Here is a 27,909-nt window from a genome sequence, read left to right as displayed (position 1 = left end):
TTTACAGTAAAACACAAAAGCCAGCATTTCATTATACAACATATTAGTAAAACTGCTACCTTTGGCCTGAAAACACATAGGCAACGAGAGAGGTGGCAGATTGATAAGGAAACCAGATCCGACCTACATTTCCTGAACAACAACACGTTGAAACTAATGAGAGAAGGAGGACAGGGAATGTTGTACTGTAGGTGTGTTCTAGTGTTCTCTTAGATATTAACGATGAGAGGTGTTTGGAACTTGTACTTAAGTTGTTTTGTTATGTTCTGCTTAGTTGTACTTTGCTTCATGTTCTGGGATCGAAGTAGGCCTACCTGGAAGAGGATTTTACTGATTTAATCCCTAGATATTAATCAAACAAATAATTGTGACAGCTCATGGTTTGATTGTGTGTGTGTGTGTCTGTCTGTGTGTGTGTGTGTGTGTGTGTGTGTGCGTGTGTGTGTGTGTTTGTGTCTGTGCTCACAACAAGTAGGTGTAGAGGGCTATTGTAATTACCCTCTTTAAAACCCACTGCCATGGGCAAGGCAATCACAATTTTGTCCCTGGCAATGATAAGGTTACTTCTACCTGCCCTCTAAAAACAATGAGCGCACACTCTCACTCACTCACACACACACACACACACACACACACACACACACACACACACACACACACACACACACACACACACACACACCGCCTTTTTATTCCATCTCAATGACACCTTGCTCTCATAAACATCGTACAGTCAAAATACACAGAATCCTATATGTTTTACATTGTAACATAGTATGCCTACATGCCAGTAGGTTAATTCTTACCTGGGTAACTGATATTACACTGATAATACAAAATTATCAAAACAGCATATAAGACGTGAGCATTACACCTTACTTTAACAGATAGCCTACTAGACTAATACTGTAGCATTTGTTTGACAGATAGGCTACTGTAGGCTATATATAGTGGGCTATATAGTAAACATAAATGCAGCAAGCTTTGACTGGTTCACCCCAGTCTGGCGTAAAGCAGGCAATATCTATTCTGACAGAAGACCTTTTCAGACACTGAGGACAGGAACAGTGCCTATGCTTATTGAGCTTTCTCTCTTTAACAAACCAACATCACTTTTCTCACTAACAGCACTTATTATCTTCTAAGAAACCTCGTATTATTAATTCTAATTAAATTCACCTTTCTGGACTTTTAGTTAAAACCGTTTTAAAAGTATTGTTTATCAATATTCACAGATCACACCTCAGTGCTCAGACTTCAAGTACAGGGCTTAACGCAAGGTGCCTTGCAGGTGTCTGGGTTTCCGTCTGTCCGCGTTCCCTCCCACTCGGCTATCGAGGCCTCTCTAGGCCTGTCATGCTGATGGCTGAGGGCAACATGGCGCTGCTGACAAATCATGTCTTTGCAACGTAGAACTGTGCTCAAGCAAATCATTCACTGAAATGAGGATTGGGCCTATCAAGCTGTTTATTCCGTTTTTGAATGTTGTGTAACTCTGGAGTATATTGATATGGTAGATAGGCCTATTGTCTGTGTATACAGCCAATAGCATCGTATTATCTGTACCGTTAGCTGCCTTTTGGTATGACAACAAATCAGTCAGTTTCACAACACTTGCCGGCCTTGAACTTGAGTTTCATTCATAAACATGTCATCAGTATACTATGAGATGACCGTACAACAGGCATTTTTATTCTCTAACAGGGAAATGAGGGATAAGAGTAGCAAGGAATATAAGTGAGAGTGGATTATTAACCCTGCATATAAATCTGTATGTTTCAAGTGTCAAAACTGATTTTGGACATTGATTATAGATGACTGTTGAGAAGAGCCTTGTGTGGAATGAATTAGTGTTCACTACAAGATACTGAGGATAACTCATTTATTTTGTCCATACAAATATATTCAATACAAAAACGTAGTACATACAAAAATCATTTTCTTATTCACAAGTGGAGTTTAGGATCTCCATTAATACCATGGTAATAACAACAGCAGCAGCAGCAGCAGCAGCAGCAGCAGCAGCAGCAACAACAACAGAGCATGACCTCTTGGAACACTTCATTACTCACTATGCGGAAGCAGTTATCAGTTAATTCCAGTTCACTGGTCATATAGGGCATGAGGAAATCATAGGATTGGCATCTGCCAAATCTTCTTCCATTCAATGCCAAAAAGACAACAATAGAAAATAGTAGGACTTCCTGGTCCTGCTCATACAATCGTACACTGGACATAATGGCATCATTGAGTCACGACTAAATCCCCTGCCATGTTCTCCCTCAGACTGGGCTGTCCCAATGTAAAATCTGTATAGCATGTAGGCCTATACTACTTCTACTCCTGAAATATACAGCTCTCTCAAACATACAGTGCGAGGTAATACGTTACACATCATTAAATAAATGTATTATTATGTAATCCCTGGACAGTAGCTGTCATGTGAGCTGAGGGCATGGTGCGCCGTTGGACACGGTGCGTAAAACAAACATCAAGAGTGCAAAACGAGTGAGGACCCCGTTTACCCCAATACAGATAATCGGTGCGGTTCTTTTAGGATCAGCACATAAATAAAACAAACAATTAGACAAATAGGCTACCATAGAGATGGCAGAGTGTCTCTGTATCTCCATCTCTCTTGTTTAGCTTCTTCCATTCAAATGAATTTCATCAGTGGCAAATAGTTTAGTTCAGTCCTAAGGCTACTCGTCTTCGTTTAAAGAGCAGAATAGATCAAAGCCAGAGGTGATGAACGGATAAGGACATGGTTTGATTCAAGGCTCTGTGGTCTTTAGTGGCCCCAGCCTCCGATGATTTCCTTCTTGTAACGGTTGGTGAGGGTATCTGCCTGTCGCGTCAGCTTGGAGAGGACGTCCTGGAGCCCCGCCAGGTGGAACTGGAACTGCTTCTGCAGGTTCTCCTCCTCCTCCTCCTCGCCTTCCTCTCCATCCTCTCCCTCTGAGTCCATCCGAGAGAGCTCCGGCTTTCGCCTCTCCCCAGAGTACCGGACCCCCCACTCCATATCGCTGCGGATGGACTTGAGCAGCTGGTAGTAGCTGTACATGTCCCCGTCGTAGTCCAGGTCGCTCTGGGACTTGAGTGCAGCCATCTCTCTCTCCTCTTCCAGCGGAACGTCCCGGAGCAGGCTGGGCACCATGACCGTCTGGTCCATGTTGTTGACGGCGCCCATGAACCGGTTCATGGCACTGAAGAGGGAGTTCTTCTGGTTGTGGCTTTCTGAAATCTGCATCATCTTGGCGACTTTATCTGTTTTTTCTTTATGAAATGAAAGTGAAGACGAACCTGTCTGTCAAATGTGCCCGGAGTTTGCTCTGGGTAGCTTGCTGTCCTCTTTGCGCTTGTTTTTTTTTGCTCTAATTCTTTCTTAATCGGCTTTGGGATTAAGCGGCTCGTTCCGTTTGGTACTGCAGCAGAGATTGGTCGCTGGATAAATCGTGTCACAGCTTCTGTGTTCCAGGCAAAATAATAGACTTTAGTTCAGTTGTCTTGGTTGTCTTCTTCGCTCGTACGTTTCTTTCTGACGGTCCTAGGTTCCCGGACGGGTTCTTATAGCGCAGGAGGTTTCGTGTTCAAGGGCGTTCCCAGAACCTGTTTGTTAAGGTTTTCTTCCTCTCGGTGTGCAACCGGATCCCGGTGACCTGAAATAGCACATCAGTACCGAGCAGTGGCACGCTCGGATGGGGCGCCCTCCCCTCCACTTTTACAATGCCAAACAAATGCAAAACCATAGATTCGACAAAAAAAACGTAGAAACCACTAAGCCTCAAACAGTTTATAACGACAAAATGATGGATTTGACCTCATTACGCACACTCATATAGCCTATGCCAACAGCAACTGCGCATTATTGTTAATCTATCCTACATAGCAATCGAATGCTTAAAATGGACCTATATAGGCCCTGTACGCTGTGTGTGTAGTCTATATACATACATATATATATACTTTTATTTATTATTATTATTATTTTACACATATAGGCCTATATATATATGTGTAAAAAAAAACTCTGGCTACAGTACATTCCGTTCTGATGCGCAACAGGGAGAGGCGCCTCCGAAGCTCCGGGTTATGAATATTCATGAGATTAAACATCATCCCACTGTAAACCCTGCCTCCAGATGAAACCAATAGAAAAAGGGGGCTCGTCAAATTATAGCAACACCACAATATATTTCACTTCATCAAAAATGAACAGAAAGTCTGGGTGGTTTTCCAAACGTCCTTCTCTCCGTATCGCTCAGGCTATCTGTGTATCACTTTCCATATGACTCAGATTGTAAATGTGATTACAATTAAAAACAGAATACTAGTTATTATCCACTCTGTAGTCAACAGTTGAACGTCCCGCCCCTTTCGTCAGATTAGGTTACTGGTAAACAGAGTGAGACAGAGAGAATGACAGCCGGCTGGACAGCGGAATGACAACAACCTACCAGCGAACCCTCACGGTAAACACATAGCAGACCGGCGGATATGATCTAGTTGGACATGCCGTACAGCTAAAACAAGCACCAGTAAACAGTTACGGTAAAGCAGCTGTCTGGAAATGAACAGAGAGAGAGAGAGGGAGAGAGAGAGAGAGAGAGAGAGAGAGGGGGGGGGGGGGGGGCAGTACGCCTGTCAACAAGAGACAGTCTTGGTCAATTCTAACCCATAACATGACTGAAGACATTACCACACAAATGTGCTGATGGCTGAGTTGATATAGGCCTAGGCCTATATTTTTCCATGGGAAGCCAAAGACAGTTTTCCACAGTTCGTGGTCACTAAAGATGTTCAAATTCTACTTATAATTCTGTCTTAAGCACAGTGTGCCAAACTGAATGGAGGGGAGCTTTGGCGGGTGAATGGGCGAACATGCAGCAAGAGATACTGGGAACAGACTGTTCTGGAATGTGACAGTCAATCAGAGCCCTGGACCAGAGAAGTGCCTGCTCAGCAAGAATGGGAGGAATGTAAACATGGATGACAAAACCTGCTTGGCCGGCCACTCCCCTCTCCTCATTCCTTCTCTCTCTTTCTCTCGGCCTCACCCTCTCTCTGCCTCCTAGCCTTATAATGACACACGGTCTCTCTCTACCCCCCGCACCCCTCCCCATGTCTGTATCTCTCTCTGACACCCCTCTCACCCCTCTTACCCATCTCCCGAAAGCCCTCTCATTCATATCATATTGGTCACTCTCTCTTGCTCCTTCTCTTTGTCCCCCTCTCTCTCTCTTATAGGTCTGGTAAGCTCACACCACACCACGGCCCAGCTGATTCTAGATCAGATAAGACACAATGCTGGTCAGCAGTTCACAGGCCAGTGCAAAGCAGGGCTGATCCCACATCAGATAGAGAGAGGCTTTCTTTGCTTCCTCATCACAGAGAGAGAACCTGAGCGCTGTTCTTATGGCCTGTAACAAAGAGCCTGCAGACAGAGAAAGACTGAGATGTAGCGACACATACTCCCCAACCCACACACACACACACAAACACACACACAATCTTTTTTTCTGTCTCGCTCTTGCTCTCGCTCATATGCACACACACACGCACACACACCCACCCACCCACCCACCCACACACACACACACAAACACACACAAACACACACACACACACATAAACACACACACATCATCAGAAGCATATATATCTGTCTTCCTGCAAGTCCCCTATGGGTATTTGGTGCTAAGTAGGACATTCGTGAGGCACATGGCATGTGGGAAATTGACACAGAAACATAGATTGAAGGAGACATTCCTTGGTTACACGTTTCTCAGGCTCCACTATTTCAACTGGTGTCATCACCCCAGAGTCTGAGCGAAAGACAGAGAGAGGAAAGAAAGAGGGGAAGGAGTGGTGCACTAGACTGAGAGGAAGAAACATGAAGGGAACGATAGATACTAACAGTCAAATACATGTGTATGTGAACACGCTGCATAAGCTCATTAAGATATTTACGATGAACAAGAATCAGAGACACAAACTCACCCCGTCAATTTGCATATAGAAACACCCTAGAGGAAGTCAGTTGGGACAGTCTAAGGCTTGGCTGTTCTACGGATTATTCGATTTATAGCCTACCCCGAATCTTTAGAATAGCTCTACTTCTGTGTACGTGTGTGTTTGTGTGTGTATGCGCGCGTGCGTGCGCCCGTGCTTTTCGTTGACATAGAAATATCTTATAGGCATGCAATACATTATCTCCGGAAACCTATAGCGGGACACGGAGGCCTAATCCCCCTAACCCATTAAGCCCCGCGGGGAGTAGGAGGAGGCGAGGGGGTTATGTTCTAGGGCGCGTGGGCCGCCGGCACGCACGCTCCATTAACGGACGTACCGCCGTGCCGATCTAATTTGCTTAACGAGATGAGAGCGCTCTGGTTAGCGGCCGGTCTCCCTGGGTAACAGCCTCACAGCGCCCTTTTATCGCTGCTCGCTTCCGGAATGCTGCCAGCCAGCCAGCCGACACTCACACGGAACACTTATCCACTCGTTCGTTTTTCATCGATACCCAAGCGCCATCGTGTGGTGGAGATCGATTCGCCGGCCTGGTTAGGCTCCCCCGTGAATGCATAAAGCCTATCTGTTCTATTGTTTTTCCTCAACTGATCTCGCACGAGACAAAACCAAAGTCCATAGGCTATTCACAATACAGTTAGTCACCAAAATGCACATTGTCACTCTCCTCAGACAAATCACACTATTAGGCTAATGTAACATCAGTGATGTAAAAATCAATTTGCCTTCATTATTCTAACATCAGTAGCCTAATGTAAAAATCACTTTGCCTTGATCACACAACAGCCTGGCTTGTGCTCAGTTGCCATCATATTCATATCAAGCGGGTCAGAAAATAGGCTGCCCAGCACAAAAATTGCTAATTGCTTAATTGATGCTCTGATGAAGGCACAATGCTGAAATCTGTCAGCCTGATAAAGTAAAGTAAATAAGTAGCCTTGAGAACCAGCCAGTGGTCAATCAGCCAATCAGCCAATCTCCTGATTCCTTAGCGTGAGGTAACTTGATGTACAAGTGCACCCCCTGGACATGACGCTAGTATGTACAAGTGCACCCCCTGGACATGACGCTAGTATGTACAAGTGCACCCCCTGGACATGACGCTAGTATGTACAAGTGCACCCCCTGGACATGACGCTAGTATGTACAAGTGCACCCCCTGGACATGATGCTAGTATGTACAAGTGCACCCCCTGGACATGATGCTAGTATGTACAAGTCCACCCCCTGAACATGACGCTAGTATGTACAAGTCCACCCCTTGGACATGACGCTAGTATGTACAAGTCCACCCCCTGAACATGACGCTAGTATGTACAAGTCCACCCCTTGGACATGACGCTAGTATGTATAAGTGCATCCCCTGGACATGACGCTAGTATGTACAAGTCCACCCCCTGGACATGACGCTAGTATGTACAAGTGCACCCCCTGAACATGACGCTAGTATGTACAAGTCCACCCCTTGGACATGACGCTAGTATGTACAAGTCCACCCCCTGAACATGACGCTAGTATGTACAAGTCCACCCCTTGGACATGACGCTAGTATGTATAAGTGCATCCCCTGGACATGACGCTAGTATGTACAAGTCCACCCCCTGGACATGACGCTAGTATGTACAAGTGCACCCCCTGGACATGACGCTAGTATGTACAAGTGCACCCCCTGGACGTGATGCTAGTATGTACAAGTGCACCCTCTGGACATGACGCTAGTATGTACAAGTGCACCCCCTGGACATGACGCTAGTATGTACAAGTGCACCCCCTGGACGTGATGCTAGTATGTACAAGTGCACCCCCTGGACATGATGCTAGTATGTACAAGTCCACCCCCTGGACATGATGCTAGTGTGTCGCAGGGACTTACCTCCAATTCCATCCTTGATGCTGAGTGCCAAGCAAGGAGACATTGGGTACCATTTTTAATGCTCTTTGGTGTGACTCGGCTGGGGATCGAACCCCCAACCTCCCAATCTCAGGGCGAACACTCTCAGCCTGATAGCCTAATAAAACTATAACTTGAGCCTTTTTGGAGTGCCGCTATTATCACCAACCTGGTGTTTTTTTGCTCAATTGATCACTCAACAATCAGCAACTGTATTTCCCATAAAAGACAAGCCAGATGTAAACAAACTGCCCCCCCCACACACACTCACACGATGCATGTTCCACACACAAAACCAGTGAAGAGTCTGACTGGCACCACCAACCTAATGAAACACAGAGCCCCACAGAGTCAACATGAAGATGGAGAGTCCCTAGCATGCCACCACCCGCTGACATCCTGAGGGGACTTCATCTTCAGGTATTGTAGTGGTCATGCATGCCCATGTTCTCTCAGCCCTGTTCCCTCAGACCCATGTTCCTTCAGTCCTATGTTCCCTCAACCCTGTTCCTTCAGTCCTATGTTCCCTCAGACCCATGTTCCTTCAGTCATATGTTCCCTCAACCCTGTTCCCTCAGTCCTATGTTCCCTCAGACCCATGTTCCTTCAGTCCTATGTTCCCTCAACCCTGTTCCCTCAGTCCTATGTTCCCTCAGACCCAGTTTCCTTCAGTCCTATGTTCCCTCAACCCTGTTCCCTCAGTCCTATGTTCCCTCAGCCCTGTTCCCTCAGTCCTATGTTCCCTCAGTCCTATGTTCCCTCAGACCCATGTTTCCTCAGACCCATGTTCCCTCAGTCCTGTTCCCTCAGCCTCAGAACCTGGTCTCGTTCACATGCTGTTCCAGTGCTGGGAAAGCGTCTGGATGCACCTGATGATCAGAGAGGAGAAAAACGCTGTAATTCTTTAAACCAATCACAATGGTCTTGGACAGCGCTAAGTTTACCTTTTTTTTTTTTTTTAAAGGCTATGCACTGTGCATCCTACATTATGCTCTCTCTGTCTCTCTCTGTTTCTCTCTCCCTCTCTCTCTCTCTCTCTCTCTCTCTCTATGTCTCTCTCCTCTCTCTCTCTCTCCTCTATCTCTGACACACTCCACAGCCTTGGCCTCTAGAGTCTATAATGACAGTAATTTTCTGTTGGTTCCCTGCAGGCAAACACACACACCTGCTGAGCGAGAAAGGATAACACAGGCACAGTCAAACACTCTCACACTCACACATGCACAAACACACAAATATAAGCAGGCCTGTACAGACATCACAGAGACCTAGTATATATAGATATTTTTTCGCTTCTTCTTGTAATTTCTCTTGTAATTTTTTCCTTGTAATTTAATTTGATGATCTATTATTATGTTTGATCTATTATGATCTATTATCTATCTATTATCTATCGATCTATCCACCCATACATCTCTGTCTCTCTCTCTCTCCATCCATCCATCCATCCATCCATCCATCCATCCATCCATCCATCCATCCATCCATCCATCCATCTATCGATCTATATATCGATCTATCTATCTATTCCACTGTGCATTTCACACTGCTGAAACCCCCCAAATTTCCCTCATGGAGATTATTTAAGTAGCCTATATGTGACAGCCGCTGGTGATTTGGTCCGCAACTCGGCAAACCCCGAAATGCGCTAGGGGGCTAAATACGTTTGTTTCTGTTTTTTTTCCCCGTTTTTTTTGGTATTACCAAAGTTGAAGTTGTGAAGAACCCACTTACTATAACAGACAACAGTTTTAGGTTCACGAAATACGTAGTCTGCAAACTAAGCTCGTTTTTAGCTGATTTCGAGCCGGGCTTGGGGGAAGGCCATGGATGTATTATATAGGGGGGGCAGGCAGATCGATTAACATGTTTTGGTTTCATTGGCTATTGCTTCCGGGTTCTCCGCCCCCCACTTTGCCCATAAGAACAGCACGCCGTCTTTTTTTTTACATTCAGTCCCAAGTTTAACCATGGATGCAACAGCTTCTGCTAAAGCTCTGAACAAAGATCTGGTCAACGCCGCTCGACACATCGACAATGGAGAACTTATAGATTCGTACCTAAAGGACTACATGGATGTTGACGATGGTACAAACTCGGAATGTGGTAGTGAAGATGAGGACAATGTTTCTGATCTCGAGCTGGAAGTCGACGAAGATGGAGAAGACGGGGATGGCATCCAGGACATGGAAAGAGTTTTACGAGCAATCGATATTGTAACCGTGAACACCGACTGTGAAGCAGAAGAAATGGACAGGATCAAAAACTTTGATTGCAAGTGCCAAGTGAGACGAAAGGAGAATTCTGCTATGGCTCCTACCTCTTGCCTTCGCAAAGTGAACCCTGAATTGGTTTACCGGTCGAGACTGAACATGGCAGCTAAAACTCCAGCAGAGCAGGACTCGTTCGTACACGGAGTTTTATTCTTGATGACCTGTGATACAGAGATGACTGTATCAACAAAGCAAGTTGCTACCAAGCGAAAGTTGCGTCGAACGACGTACCAGATTCACACCACTGTTGTCTGCCGCCAAGCATTCTGCTTTGCTATAGGGTAAGCTATCTTTATACTATCTGTGCTGTTTACATTACATTAAAGGACAATGCTCGTTTTTGACAACCTGGACCTTATTTATGACATATTATAAGACGTTTGACGAGATCACTTTGGTGTAGTTCGGAGGCATGTAGAAGAAATGTAAAATCCAGCGCGAGCCAGTAGTAATGGCGGTGGTGGGGGCACCGAGAATGCAGTTTCTAAAAATCTATATTTTTTGCCGCGAAACGGTTGTTTTCATGAATCTGTCTTTATGAATCGCTAGTTGTGCTTACATAGAGCGTGGGCATGTTGTGGTTTTTCACATGCCTCTGTAATATGATCTTTAGAAACATCTTTAGACATTAGACAATAGCTTGCTCCAGCACGCATGAGCACAGCGTGCTGGAGCAACGATTGCGCGCTGTGCGCATGCGTGCTGGAGCAAGTGGGGAAGCTATTTCGTTTCGAAAGACATTTCTAAAGATCATATTACAGAGGCATGTGAACAACCACAACAGGCCTACGCTCTATGTAAGCACAACTAGCGATTCATAAAGACAGATTGATGAAAACAACCGTTTCGCGGCAGAAAATAGATTTTTATAAACTGCATTCTCGGTGCCCCCACCACCGCCATTACATGCATATACTGGCTCGCGCTGGATTTTACATTTCTTCTACATGCCTCCGAACTACACCAAAGTGATCTCGGTGAGTCAAACGTCTTATATGTCGTAAATAAGGTCCAGGTTGTCAAAAACGAGCATTGTCCTTTAACGTTAGTCGTTTAGCAGTAGCTCCTTTCTAAACAAGTGACTGAGTCTAGCTAGCATAACAAAGGCACTAGCACTAACTAACAAAGGCTAGCTAGCTAACGTTAGCTAACACGCTAGTTAGCTGAGCTAGCCCTTTGTTCCTAAACTAGCCAGCGAGGCAGCTAATATCTAGCTAGGTAGCTAGAGAGAAACAGAATGAGAGAGCATGAGAGGTATGGTAGTCTGACACCTTTGTTTTTTGTTTTGGTTACAGGATGAGCAAAAACAAGCTCCAGGCCATAGCCCAAGCCTACCAGGAGAATGGTGGACAAGCACGAGAAAGGAAGAAAGGTCCACGTACAAACTGCTACTTCCTTAAGAAAGAGGACATCGAACGAGTTGTGACGTTCATCGGCAACTACGCTGAAGACCATGCCATTGTCTTGCCTGGCAGACACCCTGGTCACAGGGATTTAACGGCAAAGTTGCTGCCATCCAATGTCTCCAAAGCTTCAGTGTGGTGTCTCTACAAAGATGCTGTGGAAAAGCTTGGTATGTAAAAGTTGGATAAATACATACATATTTATATCCCACGGATAAATACATACATTTAATTCAATATCATACTAATAAAAATGTATTTATTTTCAGAACACCGTGTTGTTGCTGTGGACACCTTCAGACGGCTGTGGAAGTCATTGCTCCCTCACATAGCAAGCACCAAACCCCGGACTGATCTCTGCTGGCAGTGTCAGAGCAACAACTATCAAGTTTACCGAAGTGCCAACCTGCCTGACAACGTGAAATCAGCCAAGCTGAAGAAGCAGGAGCAGCATCTCAACCTTGTTCTACAGGAGCGGTCACTCTACAATGACATGAAAGCTGCATGTGCCAAGACCTGTGAGGATTTGCAGTTCTCCCTTGGCCCCTCCACACCAGCCAGCAAGAAGATCACTATGCACTACAGCTTTGGTTTTGAACAACAGGTGAGAATACGGTCATCCTATGATGAGTGTGTTGTGATGTGGTAGGGTTAGGGTTACATGTGTGTTTTTGATTTTCAATGCATCTCATCTTTTCCTTTATTCTATTTTTTCTTTTGTCTCTTAGGTCCACTTCCCTTCTGACCCTCTTCAGCCAGGACCCATGTACTTCTTGACTCCTCGTAAGTGTGGCATTTTTGGTGTCTGCTGTGAGGGGATACCGAAGCAAGTGAACTACCTGATCGACGAAGGGATGGCCTCAAGCAAGGGCAGCAATGCAGTCATCAACTACGTGCATCATTTCTTCAACAACTATGGAGTTGGAGAAACACACGTGGACCTTCATTGTGACAACTGCCGTGGACAAAACAAGAACAATTTTGTGCTGTGGTACTGTGCTTGGCGGACCATGCACAAGCTTCACCTGAAGCTGGACGTCCACTTCCTGATTGCAGGCCACACCAAGTTTGGCCCTGACTGGTGCTTCGGCCTGGTCAAGCAGAGCTTCAGGAAGACCAGAGTGGACACTCTGTCTGCCATTGCTGGAGTCGTCAGGGACAGCTCTCCTGTGAAACAAGTCAACATCCCCCAGCTTGTTGGACTGGAAGACGGCACCGTGCTTGTTGAAAGTTACAACTGGCAAGAGCATCTGAAACCCTACTTCCGGGCACTCCCACAGATTACGAGTTACCAGCACTTCAGGTAATTATCATGCATTAGCTAGTCTATTTAAAGGACAATGCTCGTTTTTTTACAACCTGGACCTTATTTACGACATATTATAAGACGTTTGACTCACCGAGAGCATAACTGTTGTGGTTTTCACATGCCATGATCTTTAGAAACGTCTTTCGAAACGAAATAGCTTCCTCACTTGCTCCAGCACGCATTCACACAGCGCTCAATCGTTGCTCCAGCACGCTGTGCGCATGCGTGCTGGAGCAAGTGAGGAAGCTATTTCGTGTCTAAAGACGTTTCTAAAGATCATATTACAGAGGCATGTGAAATACCACAACAGGCCTATGCTCTCTATGTAAGCACAACTAGCGATTCATCAAGACAGATTGATGAAAACAACCGTTTCGCGGCAGAAAATAGATTTTTAGAAACTGCATTCTCAGTGCCCCCACCACCGCCATTACATGGATATACTGGCTCGCGCTTGATTTTAAATTTCTTCTACAGGCCTCCGAACTACACCAAAGTGATCTCGGTGAATCAAACGACTTATAATATGTCGTAAATAAGGTCCAGGTTGTCAAAAACGAGCATTGTCCTTTAATCAACACTTTCTGGTACTATTTTATCTATATGGAGTGCCAGTACTGTGGGCAATAGTTTAATGTACTTTCTTCCTTCTATTCTATTGCAGTTTTGATGCTGAGAGACCTGGCATGGTTGTGGCCAGAGAACACCGTGATGCACCAGCAGTCGAGTTTCAGCTGCTTCGCAAGCCTGATGTCCTGCCCCCCAGAGAAGGTCTTCCTGTGCAAGCCCCACCCGGACTGGACATGGCCAGACAGACATATCTCTTTAACAAGATCAGAGAGTTCTGTTCTGATGAGGGACGAGACATCACATGTCCCCCGCCAAACTCAACAGCAGCTCAGAACAAGACTGTCTGCTTGTAGATTCACTGCAGATCATCAGGACAGACAGCACTGCAGGAGAAAGGCGACAGCCTTTTTCTGTTTGTATACTGAAGCATTGCTTGTTCTCTTGCACAGACTTGCGCACACTTGCACAGACTGCATTGTTAGAATATTGAATACTGAGCCGAGTACTGTTATTACCTTGAGTATTGAGCTCTCTCAATGTCACAAATATAATATGAATACTGCAAGTACAAAATCCTTCAACTCTTGTTAAATTATCATGATTATTTATTAATACAGAGATCACTGATGGTTACAATATCTACAACAGAGTGTATTGGCATGCTCAAGCTGGTGCTGGGTTTTAAGGCTGGCTTTGTTGCTTCCACTCTGGCGCCCCCCTGTGTAAACTGTGTTCAACTGCAAGTGAATATCATCCAAATAATCATAGTCCATCCCAATTTGAGAGGAAATAAATTTGAATAAGTTAGACAGCCTCTATAATTATTACATTCTTCAGAGTTCCAGTAGTTGAGCTTTCATAATTTAATAGTTCTAAGCTGTTATAAGTCTGACTTGTGGGTAAGATGCAGTACACAGGGATTCTCCTTAGCCTAACACAGGCCTGAGATCATCCCATGGTTTCAGGTCTCCTTGTATAAAAGCTCTGGGACTTCCTGTTTACAAGTAAGGACTCTAAACCGTTTTATATTTCTTGTTTACAAGGTTAGATAAATCACAGCTGCCCCTGTCATCAGTGTGGAAGGTCCAATCAGAAACCAACCCCCAGCCCCCAAAACATTCCCTGCAGTAAGCTAAACATGAGGTGACAGATACACATGGTCTAGAAGCGCGGTTGTTGGAGATTCCTGCAATAACACATTGCTTACTCATCAAATCTTCACATATCTACAATTTTAAATTTGGGAGTAGGGCCAAGGGATGTTTTGGGATCAGCCAATGAACACACAGTAAGCCAGAATGTTCTGGAGCAATATTGGTCAGATGAGAGTAAAAAAATACCGTAATACTCAGAACAGAGTGGAATGCACGTCAAATAAAGGATGAAATATAAGCAATATCAGTACCAGGATGTTTTTCAATTGTTTACATAACCTTACTTCAGAGCATACATCTCCAGGGAAATAGTGAAATGTTTTAGGGGATCAATATTTTAATTTTCAATGCACAGTATTCTGAATATAATGGTACATTTTGCTCCAATTTGACCCAGTTTACTCCAGCAAATGTAGGCCCAGAGACACAATGTTGCATCCTCAAAAGGGAGACACATTAATATACACATTTCCTCTATCAGTCATAGATGTCTGCCAGTACAGACCATCTCTGCTCCTTCGCGCACACACACACGCGCGCGCGCACACACACACACACACACACACACACAGGACAAAAAATAAAACATTAAAGCCTTTACAGTGAAACACAATACCATAATCAAACAAAGCACAGTAAGAATTTCAATAAGTGCAATATTAACACAAATAAAAATCCAGTTCTCAGATTAAAACCAAACAAATAAAAAAAATCCAGTTACATACATTACATTTTACATTTGAAGCTCATTAATAGTAGAGTAAGACACATTAATACATACGAGAGATCAACTTGATTGCGCTTCAAAACCCCTTTCTGAAACGAGGTTACCTCTAAATGCTCTCTCAACATTATCTACACATTTCTAAACCCTGTACGCAAGTCTAGATATCTACTAAGAATACGAAACGGGAACAAAATGAGAACAAGTTCAATATTTCTGTCTAAGTTTTCTACTCATTTCTGTACAAATGTGTGCAGTGTTTCAGTGATTAGAGCGTGATAAGAGCGGCATGCCAGACTCAGAGGGGTGCGTATTTAGAAGCTTACTGTATCTACGGACCAATATGAAGTTACCACTGACCTGGGATCCGCCTGACGTTCTCCTTACAAACAGTTCCAGTTAGTATTCCCAGAGAACAAACTGACCCTAGATCAGTTGAAAGGTAACTTCCACACCAGACAGCAAGGCAAAGGTATAGACAGAACAAGCTTTTCATGGCACAGCAACAAGATAAGGAATGGTGCTTTACAGTAAGTTACATTATTAAAATGTTAGACTTGGAGTCTAGACAGAGGGATAGAGAGATAGAGTGAGGTCAGTGTAAGAGATGAAGCGATGTGCTGTTCTGGTCACCCTCTCCTCTCCATCTGCCTGAAAACACAATAAAGAAGGTTCCATTTGAATGTAGAGGTGTGTGTGTGTGTGAGAGAGAGAGAGAGAGAGAGCATATGTACTATATACACTGGAGTGTTGTCAATGTGTGTCCACAGTGTCAGTCTAAGTGTGTTTACAGTATGTGTGTGCAGTATCAGTCTAACTGTGTGTGTGTGTGTGTGTATGTGTGTGTGTGTATATTCACTCACCTGCTCCATCACCACTACACCATCTCATATTGATTAGCCGTGATGATCCTCGACAGACAGCAGGCCAGCAACATGCCAATCAACTGGTAGAGGGAGGAAGAGAGAGAGAGAGAGAGAGTAAAGCAGGTACATAGGCATGGGGAAGAAATACAGTGAAACACAGCTCCCTCTGTCTCCCACCTGTGAGAAGGCGATGCCGAAGGTCACTCCTGCGATGATGGCCATGTTGGTCTCGATGAACGAGGTGACCAGCTCATAGCAGCCCTGGACACAGAGACACAGGTTACTGTGGCCAGTGGGCAAGAGGGGCAGATTTGGGCAGTTATTACATTAATGAAGACAGCTAGTTGAAAAAGTGTGTGTGTGTGTGTGGGGGGGGGGGGGGTGAGGGGGAGGGATGTTCACATACATGTACAGTAAATGCTGACCTGTGAATGAAGATCATCATCACACACATGCACGCACACACACGGGTGCTGACCTGCTGGTTGACCTTGGTGGGGGCCAGGGTGGCGTTGCGGAGGTCCTGGGGGTTGCAGTCGGAGGTGTTGGAGCAGCAGCTGGGGGGGAGTCCGTTATCAGGGTAGTACACGCTGCCCAGCCAGCTGGTGTAGTTATAAACCCCGCAGCAGTGCAGCTATGGGGGGAGGGGATAATGACCTTTACAAAGAGGGCAGTACAAGGTCTTTTTGGAAATGCATAATTAATGAGCGAGAAGGAAGAGAGAGCGACAGACGCCGTTGCTTCCGGTTCGATCCGAATCGCTGCGCGCCCCGGCGACGGAAGTCACGGCGCGACGGCCTGGAAAACGGACCCGAGCTCTGTCCTCGCTGGCCGTCCCGTTCCGCGGCGCGCTCTACAGCGTGACAGGACTCTCATTTCTCTCACCGGACGTTCTCGTGACTTACATTGTGCTGGACGTTGTCCACGGCCAGGCTGGTCTCGTCCTCGGCGTTGTAGTTCAGCACCGCGTCGGAGTAGGTCCTCAAGAAGGTCCCCTTGATCTGCACAGACACACGGCAAAAGGGACAGAAATGTCACCCGTGTGGTTCCGCTGACACGCTGATGTTGCTGTGACACTGCGTTGCTCACTGTACTGCTGGAGCTTGATCTTGGGTCCTTTGACAAAACTTTGATTGTCCCTTGACTGTTGTAAAGCACTTTCAGATGCATTTATTTGTATGAAAGGTGCCATTATTATTATTATTAATAATAATAATATAATAAAATAATATATTATTATAGAACAACGTGGTTCCAGTGATCGGGTCAGAGTGGAACTGGGCCGGTAGGCGCGTTAGTGTGGTGCGGTGACACCGACCTCGTGACGAAAGACAAATCCAGAGATGCCAGCCACCAACTCAGCCAGGAAGACCAGAGACAGGAACATAGCGTACTGCAGGCCCAGAAAAGGAGGGGAAAAGACAGAGAAACAGGAAGACAGGAGAGAAATTGAGAGAGAGAAAGGGAGAGAGAGCACCCGAGCAAGTGAGCCAGAGAGGTAGTTGGAGGAAGAAGAAGAGAACTTAAGCCTAATTTATGCTTCTTGAAAAGTGTCGCTCGACAAAAAAAAAGTGTTGCTCGACATGTTGCATTTATGCTTTGGGCGACACTTCGCATCGTCTCTATGGAAAAAATCAGCTGCACGCTTGTCATTCTGTTGCGCGCTTGTTGTCATTCTGAGAGAAGCGGCTTTCTGAGGGAAAGAGGTTGTTCAGAGAGCGGTTTTCATTGTGGTTTGTTTTCATTCTGATCGGGAAAGATTCCCTTCCACAAATTCCGCAGTACTTGGGCATATGTGAAGGGGCAGGGAGGGATTGTATAGATGGGGATATCTCCTCACAAGCTGGGAGAGACCTTCCTCTACTCCATGACAGCCAAACGTCAAATGACAGCCAAAACTAAAACAAGGCTGAGGAACAAGCATATCCATGGCAACGCACCAGCCTTCTATCCAGCTATCCAATCACACTTGAGCGACCATATGTGACGGAGTCAGCGACAATAGAAAAATCCGTTGGTTGCGCGACAGCCCTCGGCGACACTTTTTCCCCCACAAAAAAGTGTCGCCCATGACGTCAAAAGTGTCGAACGACGGTTTTAAAAGTGTCACTCCATCTCCATCATCTAAAAGTGTCACTCCATCTCCCCCCCCCCCCTCTCTTCTCACCAGTTTCAGCATCCATGGGCTCCCCCTGCAGGTGGCGAAGCAGCCGAACAGGCCGAACACGATGATGATGGTGCCGGTGCCCATCAGCACGTAGGGAGCGTTGGTGGAGTTGTCGGCTATCAGGGAGATGTAGGGACCCAGCATCAGCTTCCCCCATACCCCAACCGACAGCAGGATCGCCCCTGTGATCTACAGATGAGAGAGAGAGAGAGAGAGAGAGAGGGGGAGAGGGAGGGAGGGAGAGAGAGAGAGAGGGAGAGTTAGAGTTAGATTATTCACAACAAGAGAAATGGATGGGCCATTTATCAGCTTTCCATAGATTAAAGAGAAAGCAGAAGGACAAAAGAAAGAGCGTGTGTGTGTGTTTGTGTGTGTATGTGTGTGTGTGTGCGTGTATGCATACGTGTGTGTGTGTGTGTGAGGGGGCAGAGTGGAACAGAGAGAACGGGGAGGAGGAGGGGGGTTAAAGGGGGAGGAGGGATGGAGAGAGGGAGGAGGGATGGAGAGGGGGAGGAGGGATAGAGAGGGGGAGGAGGGATAGAGAGGGGGAGGAGGGATGGAGAGGGGGAGGAGGGATGGAGAGGGGGAGGAGGGATAGAGAGTGGAAAGAGCCAGAGGGGCATTCAGGCATCACTGAATAGTTTGAGCTTCACAAAAGCAGCGAGGCCTCTTGCTTTCAGCTGAGCCGTCTCAGCCAGGGCTGTCTGCTGTGAGCTGACATGAATGAAGACAGCGCCCCCTAGTGGCATCACCAAGCCTGAACACCACATAGAATTCACATGAACATTATCCAGGTGAGAATGGAAACATTAATTACATCATTAAAGGCACTGGGAACGCTTGTGATGAAAACTAATTCCCACACTGTGGACAATAAGTGCAATCTAAGCTACTCTAATCTAAAGGCATAGTGGGAGAGCTCAGGCCTAATGAACTATAATTCACCAGAGTGAAACAGCTAGTTTTTAATGACTACAGTACAGATGAAACGCAAGATCACCTTTCAGCTTGTCCTGAACTCTGGCTGGGGGAGGGGTGTTTCAAAATGTGAAGAAATAAAGACAGAGTGTGTGGGCGTGTGTGTGTGTGTGAGAGAGAGAGAGAGAGAGAGAGAGAGAGAGAGAGAGACAGAGAGAGAGAGAGAGAGATGGAGGAGCAGGTGCTGGGAGAAAGGCGATGGAGAGAGAGAGGGTGAAGGGACGTCATGTTTCTGTTTATACTATATCACGCCCTGAACACAAATACACACACACACACACACACCACGCACACACATGCACACACACACGACACACACACACACACACACACACACACACACACACACACACACAAAGAGAGTGTGAATCAAAAGAAGTCTTTGATCCGCAGCGAGATGCTTCCTCCTGTTGCACTCCTCTTAGCATTTCAAATGATGGCGTCTCATAAAGGAGTGTGTTGTGAGAGAAAGCTTAATGTCTGTGTGTCTCAGCTGGGGTGCAGCTTTTTGGGACCGGACAAGGGAGGGAGGGGGGGGGGGATCACACCCCTGTGGTGACGCCTGATGCCAAGTCATCATCACTTTCTCCCAAAGGCCTGTTCCCTCAGCTGACTGTACACACACACACACACACACACACACACACACACTACTCTCCCTTCTGCAAACACCTTGCAGGGCTCTAGCTATCTCCTTCCCTGGCCATCAGTAAATAGCCCAAACTCTCCCTTCACTTTAAGCCTAACAAACCAACAGCTAATAAACCAGAATAAACACTCACACAGACCAACAGCAAAAGCCCACACACTTTGCTTTCACCACTTCGCTGGGATATCATGTTCTCTCATCAATATCATGTTCTCTCATCAATATCATGTTCTCTTGTCTCTGTTTGAATAAGCTTATTGCTAAACTATTCATGAGCCAATGTTGACCAGAGGGCATGATCAAATGAGTAGAACACACACACACACACACACACACACACACACACACACACACACACACACACACACACACACACACACACACACACACACACACACACACACACACACACACACACACACAGCGGTAGGCCATAGAGAGTAATGCTTCCATGTTCATCAGTGTTGAAACCTAGGGGCTATGCGACCTAGCAGGAAATCAATGGGGACTCAGTTGTAGCCCTGGAGGCTGGAGACAGAATGATATCATTATCATCCATTATCAGATTACACAACTGAATCTTCCCAAGGAATAAGAGGCCTACAGGGCATTCAAACTAACCAGTGATCAGCCCCCTAGGGGCGCGCCATGGCTACCAGGCTGAGAATGAATGTATGTGAAAGGTTCTAGATAGTTTACCCAGAAGCAACCCACCAGCCAACTGCCCAAATCCAGACTTCTAGATTCTAAGAGGATGTGTAGACTTTTGAAATGTGTATGTATCCCCCACATAATCGATCTTTAACTCATCTAATAACTGATGATTGTTGCGCTTGTTCAGATAAGCCAGAGGATCGTGTTACTGCTTCAAAACAGTCTAATAAACATGGCCGCCCCCCCATGGCAACCCTATCCTGCTGCGCAGCTTGCTGCATAATTCCCAGCAGCCTGTGATTTCAGCACTGGCTGACCCCAGATACCCCCGTCCCCCTCCCACACCCCCCCCTCCGGGTTTAAAACAGGTCATCCCTTCTCCTTCCTGCCCCCATATAATAAACAGGACCCAGATCATTGAAGATATGCCCATCTGGAAACAGCCTACTCAGAATCTGCGAGCGCTACTTTTAACCCGGCAGTGTTAAGTATGTGTGTGATCATTCTGACCGTTAGATACTATCCGCCAACAAGCTGACCACAGATCTCATGCTTGAACTATGTGAAGGATCTTAACCAACACCACCCCACCCCGCTATCCCAACTTCCTGTCTGTCCTCTCTTCAATCCCTCTCTTTCTCCTTCACCACGCCCCTCCCTCTTTCTCATTCCCTCTCTCTCCCCCCGACCCCCTGACCCCTGAGGTCATCCCTCCCTGCTCTTCCTTCCTGTGATGGTCTTTCTGAGGGGACACCTGAAATGGGAGCCTGTGCTGGGACTCGGTGTGGGAGCGTGAAGGTTGCCCTGTCAAGACTAAATATAAACGTTAGTATCTTATGACACCCTTATGGTCTGGTTGAGATGGACAGGCACATGGCTGATGATCACTGTCCCGTCATAGATTGCTACAGATCCCAGGTTAAGGCTTAAGTTGAAGGCCCTTCCTTGCTTGCTAGCTTGCTCGATCATCTCGTTGAGAGAGGTCAGGGAAGAATTTTTACAGGTCACATTTCTGGCTCCCGGGTGAAACTGAAACTGTTTTGCTGCCCTCTGGAATATGTAGGGGTGGGACCTATGCCCACCCTCCCATTGCTCTCTGTAAAGTGCATTGTGTTGCCTCTGTATATGAAATGCGCTATATAAATAAAGTTTGATTGGATTTGACTTCTTCCGGGGGGGGGGGGGGGGGTCATGTCACAACACGTCGGCCCTTTTCAGGGACAAGGATCTCCTCCCTCCAGACTGTGTGCATGTGTAGGCTATGACTTTATGAGCCACCATGGGGAGGATTTCTCAGTTATGTCAAGTCTTTCAAAATAGGCATTCCGTAATCTGTAATGAATAATGATAAGAAAATCAATAGCTAGAATCATCTAAAAGGCAAAATGTGAATGAGGATGTTGGTGAGAGTTGAATGCAGCCCAAAGCTTGAAGGCAGGAGGAGCACATACAGAAAAAACACAGCTTTCAAATATAACAGGGAATTGATTATAGATTTCAAGCATATCCAATGATTAAAGCATAGATTAAATGATTAATGATTAAATAATTAAAGATTAATGATTAAAGCATAGCTAGCTATGCAAGTGTCAACCCATGCAATAGGCCACACGCTCCAGACATGTCAAGATTATTTTAAATATTGAGGACCATAATCATTTTGAAATCGTTCGCCTGTTGAGGAATGGAATATTGATGTTCTGTGGTGGTGATGTTGATCGACTGTCGTCGACGGTGACTATGCCTCGCTGTGGGGATGATGGACCATTCGCCTGCGTCAGCAACTCACGGCGTCGACAGGACACGCACCGTCTGAAAATGATGCTGCGCTTCGTTTGGGTGGGAACATATTGTAGCACCCGACCCGAGTCGCGGTCAATGTCAATAAAGAAATAGCCAATACAGCGTATTGTCGCCTAAGTCAATTACAGGCCACATCTTCTCTAGGCGTTTCGCAAAATAAAGCTTTTGGCAAAAGGCAAAACAGGTGCATTTCAGCAACGATGCAAAAGCCTGCGTAGCCGAATTTAGCATGGGGAAATAACGGTAGCACCGCCAATAAAGGGCACTTTGACATAGCCTACGCTATAGCATATACGTTAGCCCCCGGACCTCGCAACAAACGGGCTAACGAGAGCCTATTGACATTTTCACATTTTCACAATTTAAAACGGCCTCATCATCGATGATGTCACATATATACACCAACGGTTCGGCTTCTTACCCAGAAGACGAAGGAATAAACGATGAGAAGGCTTTTCAGGCATGTTATCACTGGTTTGGTCTCCATTCTGCCCGATGCAAGTTACAGTCAACCGAAATGTAGCCTATCTCTCTCTTTCTCTCTCTGTACACAAACCGTTGTGTTTCCACCTTTATCCGCTACGCGGCACTAGCGGAATCATTGAATGCGCTTGCTTGCTTCAGCAACGTTAGGCAGAGTTTCAGATAGGCTATATAATACGACATAGCCACTTGATTGTTTGAAATATTTTATTGGAATAAAAAGGATTGAGCTTTGATTCCCAAACTGTCAATTCATGCTACAACAGTGGTATATTCAGTGGAATATCTTAAGTCTTTATGTAGCCTATACATAGACGGATTATGAAATGACGGGCCCCAGACACGTAAAGGGCCCTCCCACCCGTTTCATTTATCTTTTTTTTTTTTATTATCTGCCCAATGAGACGGCACCCAATTTGCAGATGATTTGAGAAAACTCACAATAAAAGCAGCTTTATTCAGCTCGGTTTTCACTCGAGGGACCTCAACTCTGTGGGGAGGACTTACTTTTTGGATTTCTCCCCAAGAGTTGAAGGGCCCATATTGCATGGAATACTCAGCCCCTCTAAAGTACTTTAAACACTCACTTAAAAACTACAGGTATCATGATGGTTTCTTTCTTTTGACGTCTTCAAAGTGAATGTTTAGGCTATTGCTTCAGTTTTTCAGCAGGATTTTCAAGGCTCTGTTATTGAATGAATGACTAAGCCTTTTGACTATGCGACAAGAAATGCAAAGGGCCCCCTGAGCTCTTGGGCCTCTGGGTCTGGTAGGCCAGTTCAGTAATATGTATTTGAGCCTATACATCCCAGGTCATGTTGGTAAATGGGCATAGGCTACAGTAGGCCTACTGCCAAACAACAATCAACATTCATTGACTGACTACCTTGGGCCAAATGAACAAAATTACTCCTTTATCAGCGAGTCTCACAGAAACCAATGTGCTTATTAATGTTACATAATAAGATGCTCAACACATGCACGTTAATGGTAAAATGACTGCAACTCAATTGTTAAAAACACAAAAAACAAATAACGTCTTGCAAAGAATATAGCCTAAAACAATGCCCTCAAGTGATCTCAACTGCTGATTGCACCTGTTATCCCTACATGGACTCTTTTCTGCAGTGTTCTGGAACACTGATGAACAGCACTGAAGTTGAAATAAAGATTGAGTGCCTTCACACTTCCATCATTATGTTGAGTCAGCTCCCTTGTGTGATTTGTGTCAAACTTGACTTGTTGTAGGTTTAACATACAATATTAGCATATTTCATCCAAACAGATGTTTGTTAAATTTACATGCAATTCATTATATTGCCTATTCCCTTTGATACAAACCAATCAATCACTAACTGCTTCCGTTAGCTGCCTGCATTAGCTAACAGTACATCTCCTGTAGTTGCATTTCCTTCATCTGTTTCGAACACTTTCTAGACATGCTTCCTTCCTTTCTTCGAGAAATTACTGATTATGTCTGGATCTAGACAAGCTGTGTTGAGGAGCTGACACCTATCCAGTCATGTTAGATCTCAGATTGCCTCGAGGCAGGTAAAGAAAAGCTCTTAGAGTATTAAAATAGGCTATCTTAAATATTTTACTGATATCCTAAGGAGAGGAAGTAATCAGTGAACACTGTCACCAGGCCCAGGATATCATAGAGACAAACATAATATTCATCACCATGTAGGACCTAGCCATGGTATTCAGGCAATGCTCACATGATCCAATACTGTCACAATAGCCTACCACATGCCCTGATGAACTCAAGTCACCACAGACAATGCATACATACATGGTCTCTCACTAGAGCAGGGGTCTGCAACCTGCAGCCTTTTAGCCACTCTCCAGTGGCTCACTGGCTTTGACAAACATTATACGGAAATGAATAATTATATAAATATAATATAAATATATTACTATTAAATACATTTATTTATTACTAAAATAAATGGTCATGTTGGCATTCAAGTTAGCTAACTAGCTAGATAGCAGCTAGTCACGTGTCGTGAGACCATCCTGATTTTGTGAGCTCACATTCTGTTTCTTTCGCAAATCAGTCTGGATACTCTCCATAAAGATCTGTTTGTGCCAGATCAGAAAACGATCTCGCCAATCAGTGTTGGTTGTGAGGAATTTGAAATACAAACAGGCTGGGTGGGTTTAAGTGTGACGACAGTGAGGAGCGGTTGAAGTGATATAGTGATACATAGATGGTTCATCCAATCACCTGCCAAGTATTTTTGAAAGTGCCCTTTTCCAAACAATACCAAAGGAGATTTCCCAGATGATTATGCAAAGCAAACTATCTGGCGCGTCAGGTTAGATAGCAGCAGACTGCATAGAAATTCACCAGAATGCAGGAAATGTAGTGTTTGGTGCTCAAAATTTTCCCCTTGGACCCCCAAATACCCCTACCCTCCTTAATGTGTCCCCCATGGGTGCATATACCAACACGCCTGAATATTAATCTAAGAGGAAGCATTACCTTCATTTTAAGGCTCAAATATGTTTTGCGGCTCCAGACAGATTTTGTATTCATTTTTTGGCCAAAAATGGCTCTTTTGATAAGGTTGCTGACCCCTGACCTAGAGAATAAGGTTGTCATAGAGATGAAAACAATATTTGTCTCTATTGCCGACAGTAGCGTTCATTTCACACAATGCCCCCTCCCCCCCCATGTCCTCCTCAGTCAGTCAGCACGGACAAGCAGCTGCTTCCTGTTCCCTGGGCTCCCCCAGCTGTCTAACGCTGCTCTCAGTGGGCTGTCTCAGTCTCAGGGGCTTGTGGCTCTTCAGCCTGTAAGCCAGCGTCAGGAAGATGGCGTCCACGTGCTCCTTCTCTCCAGGGTCCTTGGCAGAGGTCTCAAACAGGGGGAAGTCGTAGCTGTCCGCCAGGCGCTGCGCCACGGACGTGGGCACCTCCAGGTGGCCCCGGAGATCGCACTTGTTGCCCACCAGGACGCGCGGCACCATGGGGCAGACGGAGTGGCGCCCGCACTCCTCGATCCACTCGGGCAGGCTCTGGAAGGAGGCCAGGCTGGACACGTCGTACACGAAGATGACGGCGTGGACGTTGCGGTAGTAGTGCTCCACCATGCTCTTCCTGAAGCGCTCCTGCCCCGCCGTGTCCCAGATCTGCAGCTGAGGGGGGGCAAGACAACGGGGTGGGTTGGAAGAGGTGGGATTCAAACCCATGACCCTTTGCATGGAAGAGGTATCACCTGAGGGCTGAGGGAGATGTTTGGGCTTCTCAAGATCAAGGCAGGGCTACTCTGCTATACAGTGGTAATAATGATAATATCTAAGCCTATAGCAGGGATAAGCTATAAAAAGATCAATTCTCATCTTCCTTTTTTTAAACCTTTATTTATACAGGTTCTTACTGAGATGTAAAACAAATCTTAGGAAAAAGATCTGTGCAAGATGGCAGAAAACAGAAACGTTATAAAGACATTACTCATACACCAGACGGCTACACCACCCAGACAGTAGGCTAATTCAGTCAACAGTAAATAACTAAATTCCATTGCAGGCATACGCTGAAGAACGTCTGGTCCGTCTTGTGGTCAGTAAAGGGCTCAAATACCGTCCTCCAGGATAAATTAAGGCTCAGTATTTAAGCATGATGTTCTATCGTAACTTCCTGGGGCATGATAGCCAGAAGATGCAGACCGAAGGTGGTTGAATATGAGATGTGTTATTTTCGTAGCACTGCAGACTCAAATCGTCACAGGCTGAGAGCTACTGTAACCGGACCGGTCCGATCATATTACATTATTTTACTGCGACATGTAGCATATAACCACATCATTCTTACCTTGATACTCTCGCCATCGAGTTGTAATGTTCTCTCCCTAAAATCAACCCCGATTGTTGCCTCAGGGTTTTTGAGAAAACCACCACCACAAAACCTGTAAGTCAGACATGTTTTACCTACATTGGAGTCTCCGATTACAATCATTTTGAAAATTCTAGTTTGCGAGGTCTCGTATTCATTATTGCATGATGCCTCTAACGAGACATCTCGGTTGAAAACTGTATCAAATTCATTTTCAGTGATGTGTTCAATTGCCATCGCTCATTTTCAAGGGGTCCCTTGAAGTATCGCGAGAAAACTGTATAGCTCCACAATTTCGATAACAGGATCATCCAATCATTGTCCAGTGACCAGTGTCAGCCAATAGATGTCAGTATGCTTCCACTGAAGGCAGAGGCCCTTTATTCACCGTCACAAATAGCTGCACATACTGTAGGATAGACATTCAATCAACGTCGTTCATTTATCAGGAGAAATAGGCTACTTATTAAACACTGTTAATCTAAACTATGAAATATATAATATAATAAGGACAATGAACATCAACACGAGTGTCCCGCAAGGCTGCTGCCTGAGCCTCAGGCTGTTCTCACTGTACAACCATGACTGCTCAGCTAAGCACAGCAGCAATCGATTCATCAAGTTTGCGGGTGTCAGACCTAATAACACGGCGTCAAGACAACAACCTGAGTCAGAACACTAGTAAGACAAAGGAGATGATTATGGACTTCAGGAGAGGAGGAAAAAGTCACCCCCCTCCAACCCATCATCATCAACAGAGAGGAAGTGGAGAGGGTGAGCAACGTCAAATTCCTAGGGATACAGATCTCTGATGACCTGACTTGGACACACAGGGCCCATCCTAAAGAAGGCACAACAACGCCTTTACTTTCTGCCTGTGGAGATGAGGCATATACACACAAACACTTGTGAACTTGTGAACGACCGCAGCATGGTCGAGAGTATCCTGACATCACAGCTTGATACGGCAACACTACCGCCCTCGACAGGCATGGTGAAGACAGCGCAGAAGATCATCGGTGTGGAGCTCCCAGCCATCGAGGATCTCTACAACCAACGCTGCCGCAGGAAGGCCTTCTCCATCACAAAACACACCAACCCTCCCTTCTGCCACC

At 45.6% G+C, this 27,909-nt stretch overlaps 4 protein-coding genes across 4 annotated transcripts; 1 reads left to right on the top strand and 3 right to left on the bottom strand.

Annotated features, from left to right (window-relative positions):
- Positions 1–2,791: 2,791 nt before the first annotated feature.
- On the bottom strand, positions 2,792–3,253 carry LOC311318364 (mid1-interacting protein 1-B-like; the record flags this gene model as incomplete). Its single annotated transcript, XM_084449668.1, has 1 exon — positions 2,792–3,253. The coding sequence occupies one exon, from the start codon at positions 3,251–3,253 to the stop codon at positions 2,792–2,794; it is 462 nt and encodes a 153-aa protein (XP_084305794.1).
- Positions 3,254–12,361: 9,108 nt separating this feature from the next.
- Positions 12,362–14,607, top strand: LOC311329552 (uncharacterized protein; the record flags this gene model as incomplete). The annotated part of the gene is made up of 3 exons (XM_084461427.1): positions 12,362–12,900; positions 13,571–13,747; positions 14,520–14,607. 3 exons carry the CDS (start codon positions 12,362–12,364, stop codon positions 14,605–14,607), a joined length of 804 nt encoding a protein of 267 aa, XP_084317553.1.
- A 1,624-nt stretch (positions 14,608–16,231) lies between these two features.
- On the bottom strand, positions 16,232–22,964 carry LOC311329647 (tetraspanin-7-like; the record flags this gene model as incomplete). The annotated part of the gene is made up of 7 exons (XM_084461535.1): positions 22,893–22,964; positions 18,388–18,576; positions 17,539–17,613; positions 17,126–17,221; positions 16,699–16,854; positions 16,398–16,481; positions 16,232–16,300 (listed from the first exon to the last, which is right to left on the bottom strand). The coding sequence occupies exons 1-7, from the start codon at positions 22,956–22,958 to the stop codon at positions 16,232–16,234; spliced, it is 735 nt and encodes a 244-aa protein (XP_084317661.1). The 5' UTR covers positions 22,959–22,964.
- Positions 22,965–25,650: 2,686 nt separating this feature from the next.
- Positions 25,651–27,031, bottom strand: LOC311329551 (ras-related protein Rab-33B; the record flags this gene model as incomplete). The annotated part of the gene is made up of 2 exons (XM_084461426.1): positions 25,651–26,097; positions 26,774–27,031. The coding sequence occupies 2 exons, from the start codon at positions 27,029–27,031 to the stop codon at positions 25,651–25,653; spliced, it is 705 nt and encodes a 234-aa protein (XP_084317552.1).
- Positions 27,032–27,909: the final 878 nt, after the last annotated feature.

Source organism: Borostomias antarcticus (genome assembly GCF_949987555.1).
Source record: "Borostomias antarcticus genome assembly, chromosome: 2".
NCBI lineage: Eukaryota > Metazoa > Chordata > Actinopteri > Stomiiformes > Stomiidae > Borostomias > Borostomias antarcticus.
The sequence above is the reverse complement of the archived record's forward strand: the minus strand, read 5'-3'. Positions and strand labels throughout refer to the sequence as shown.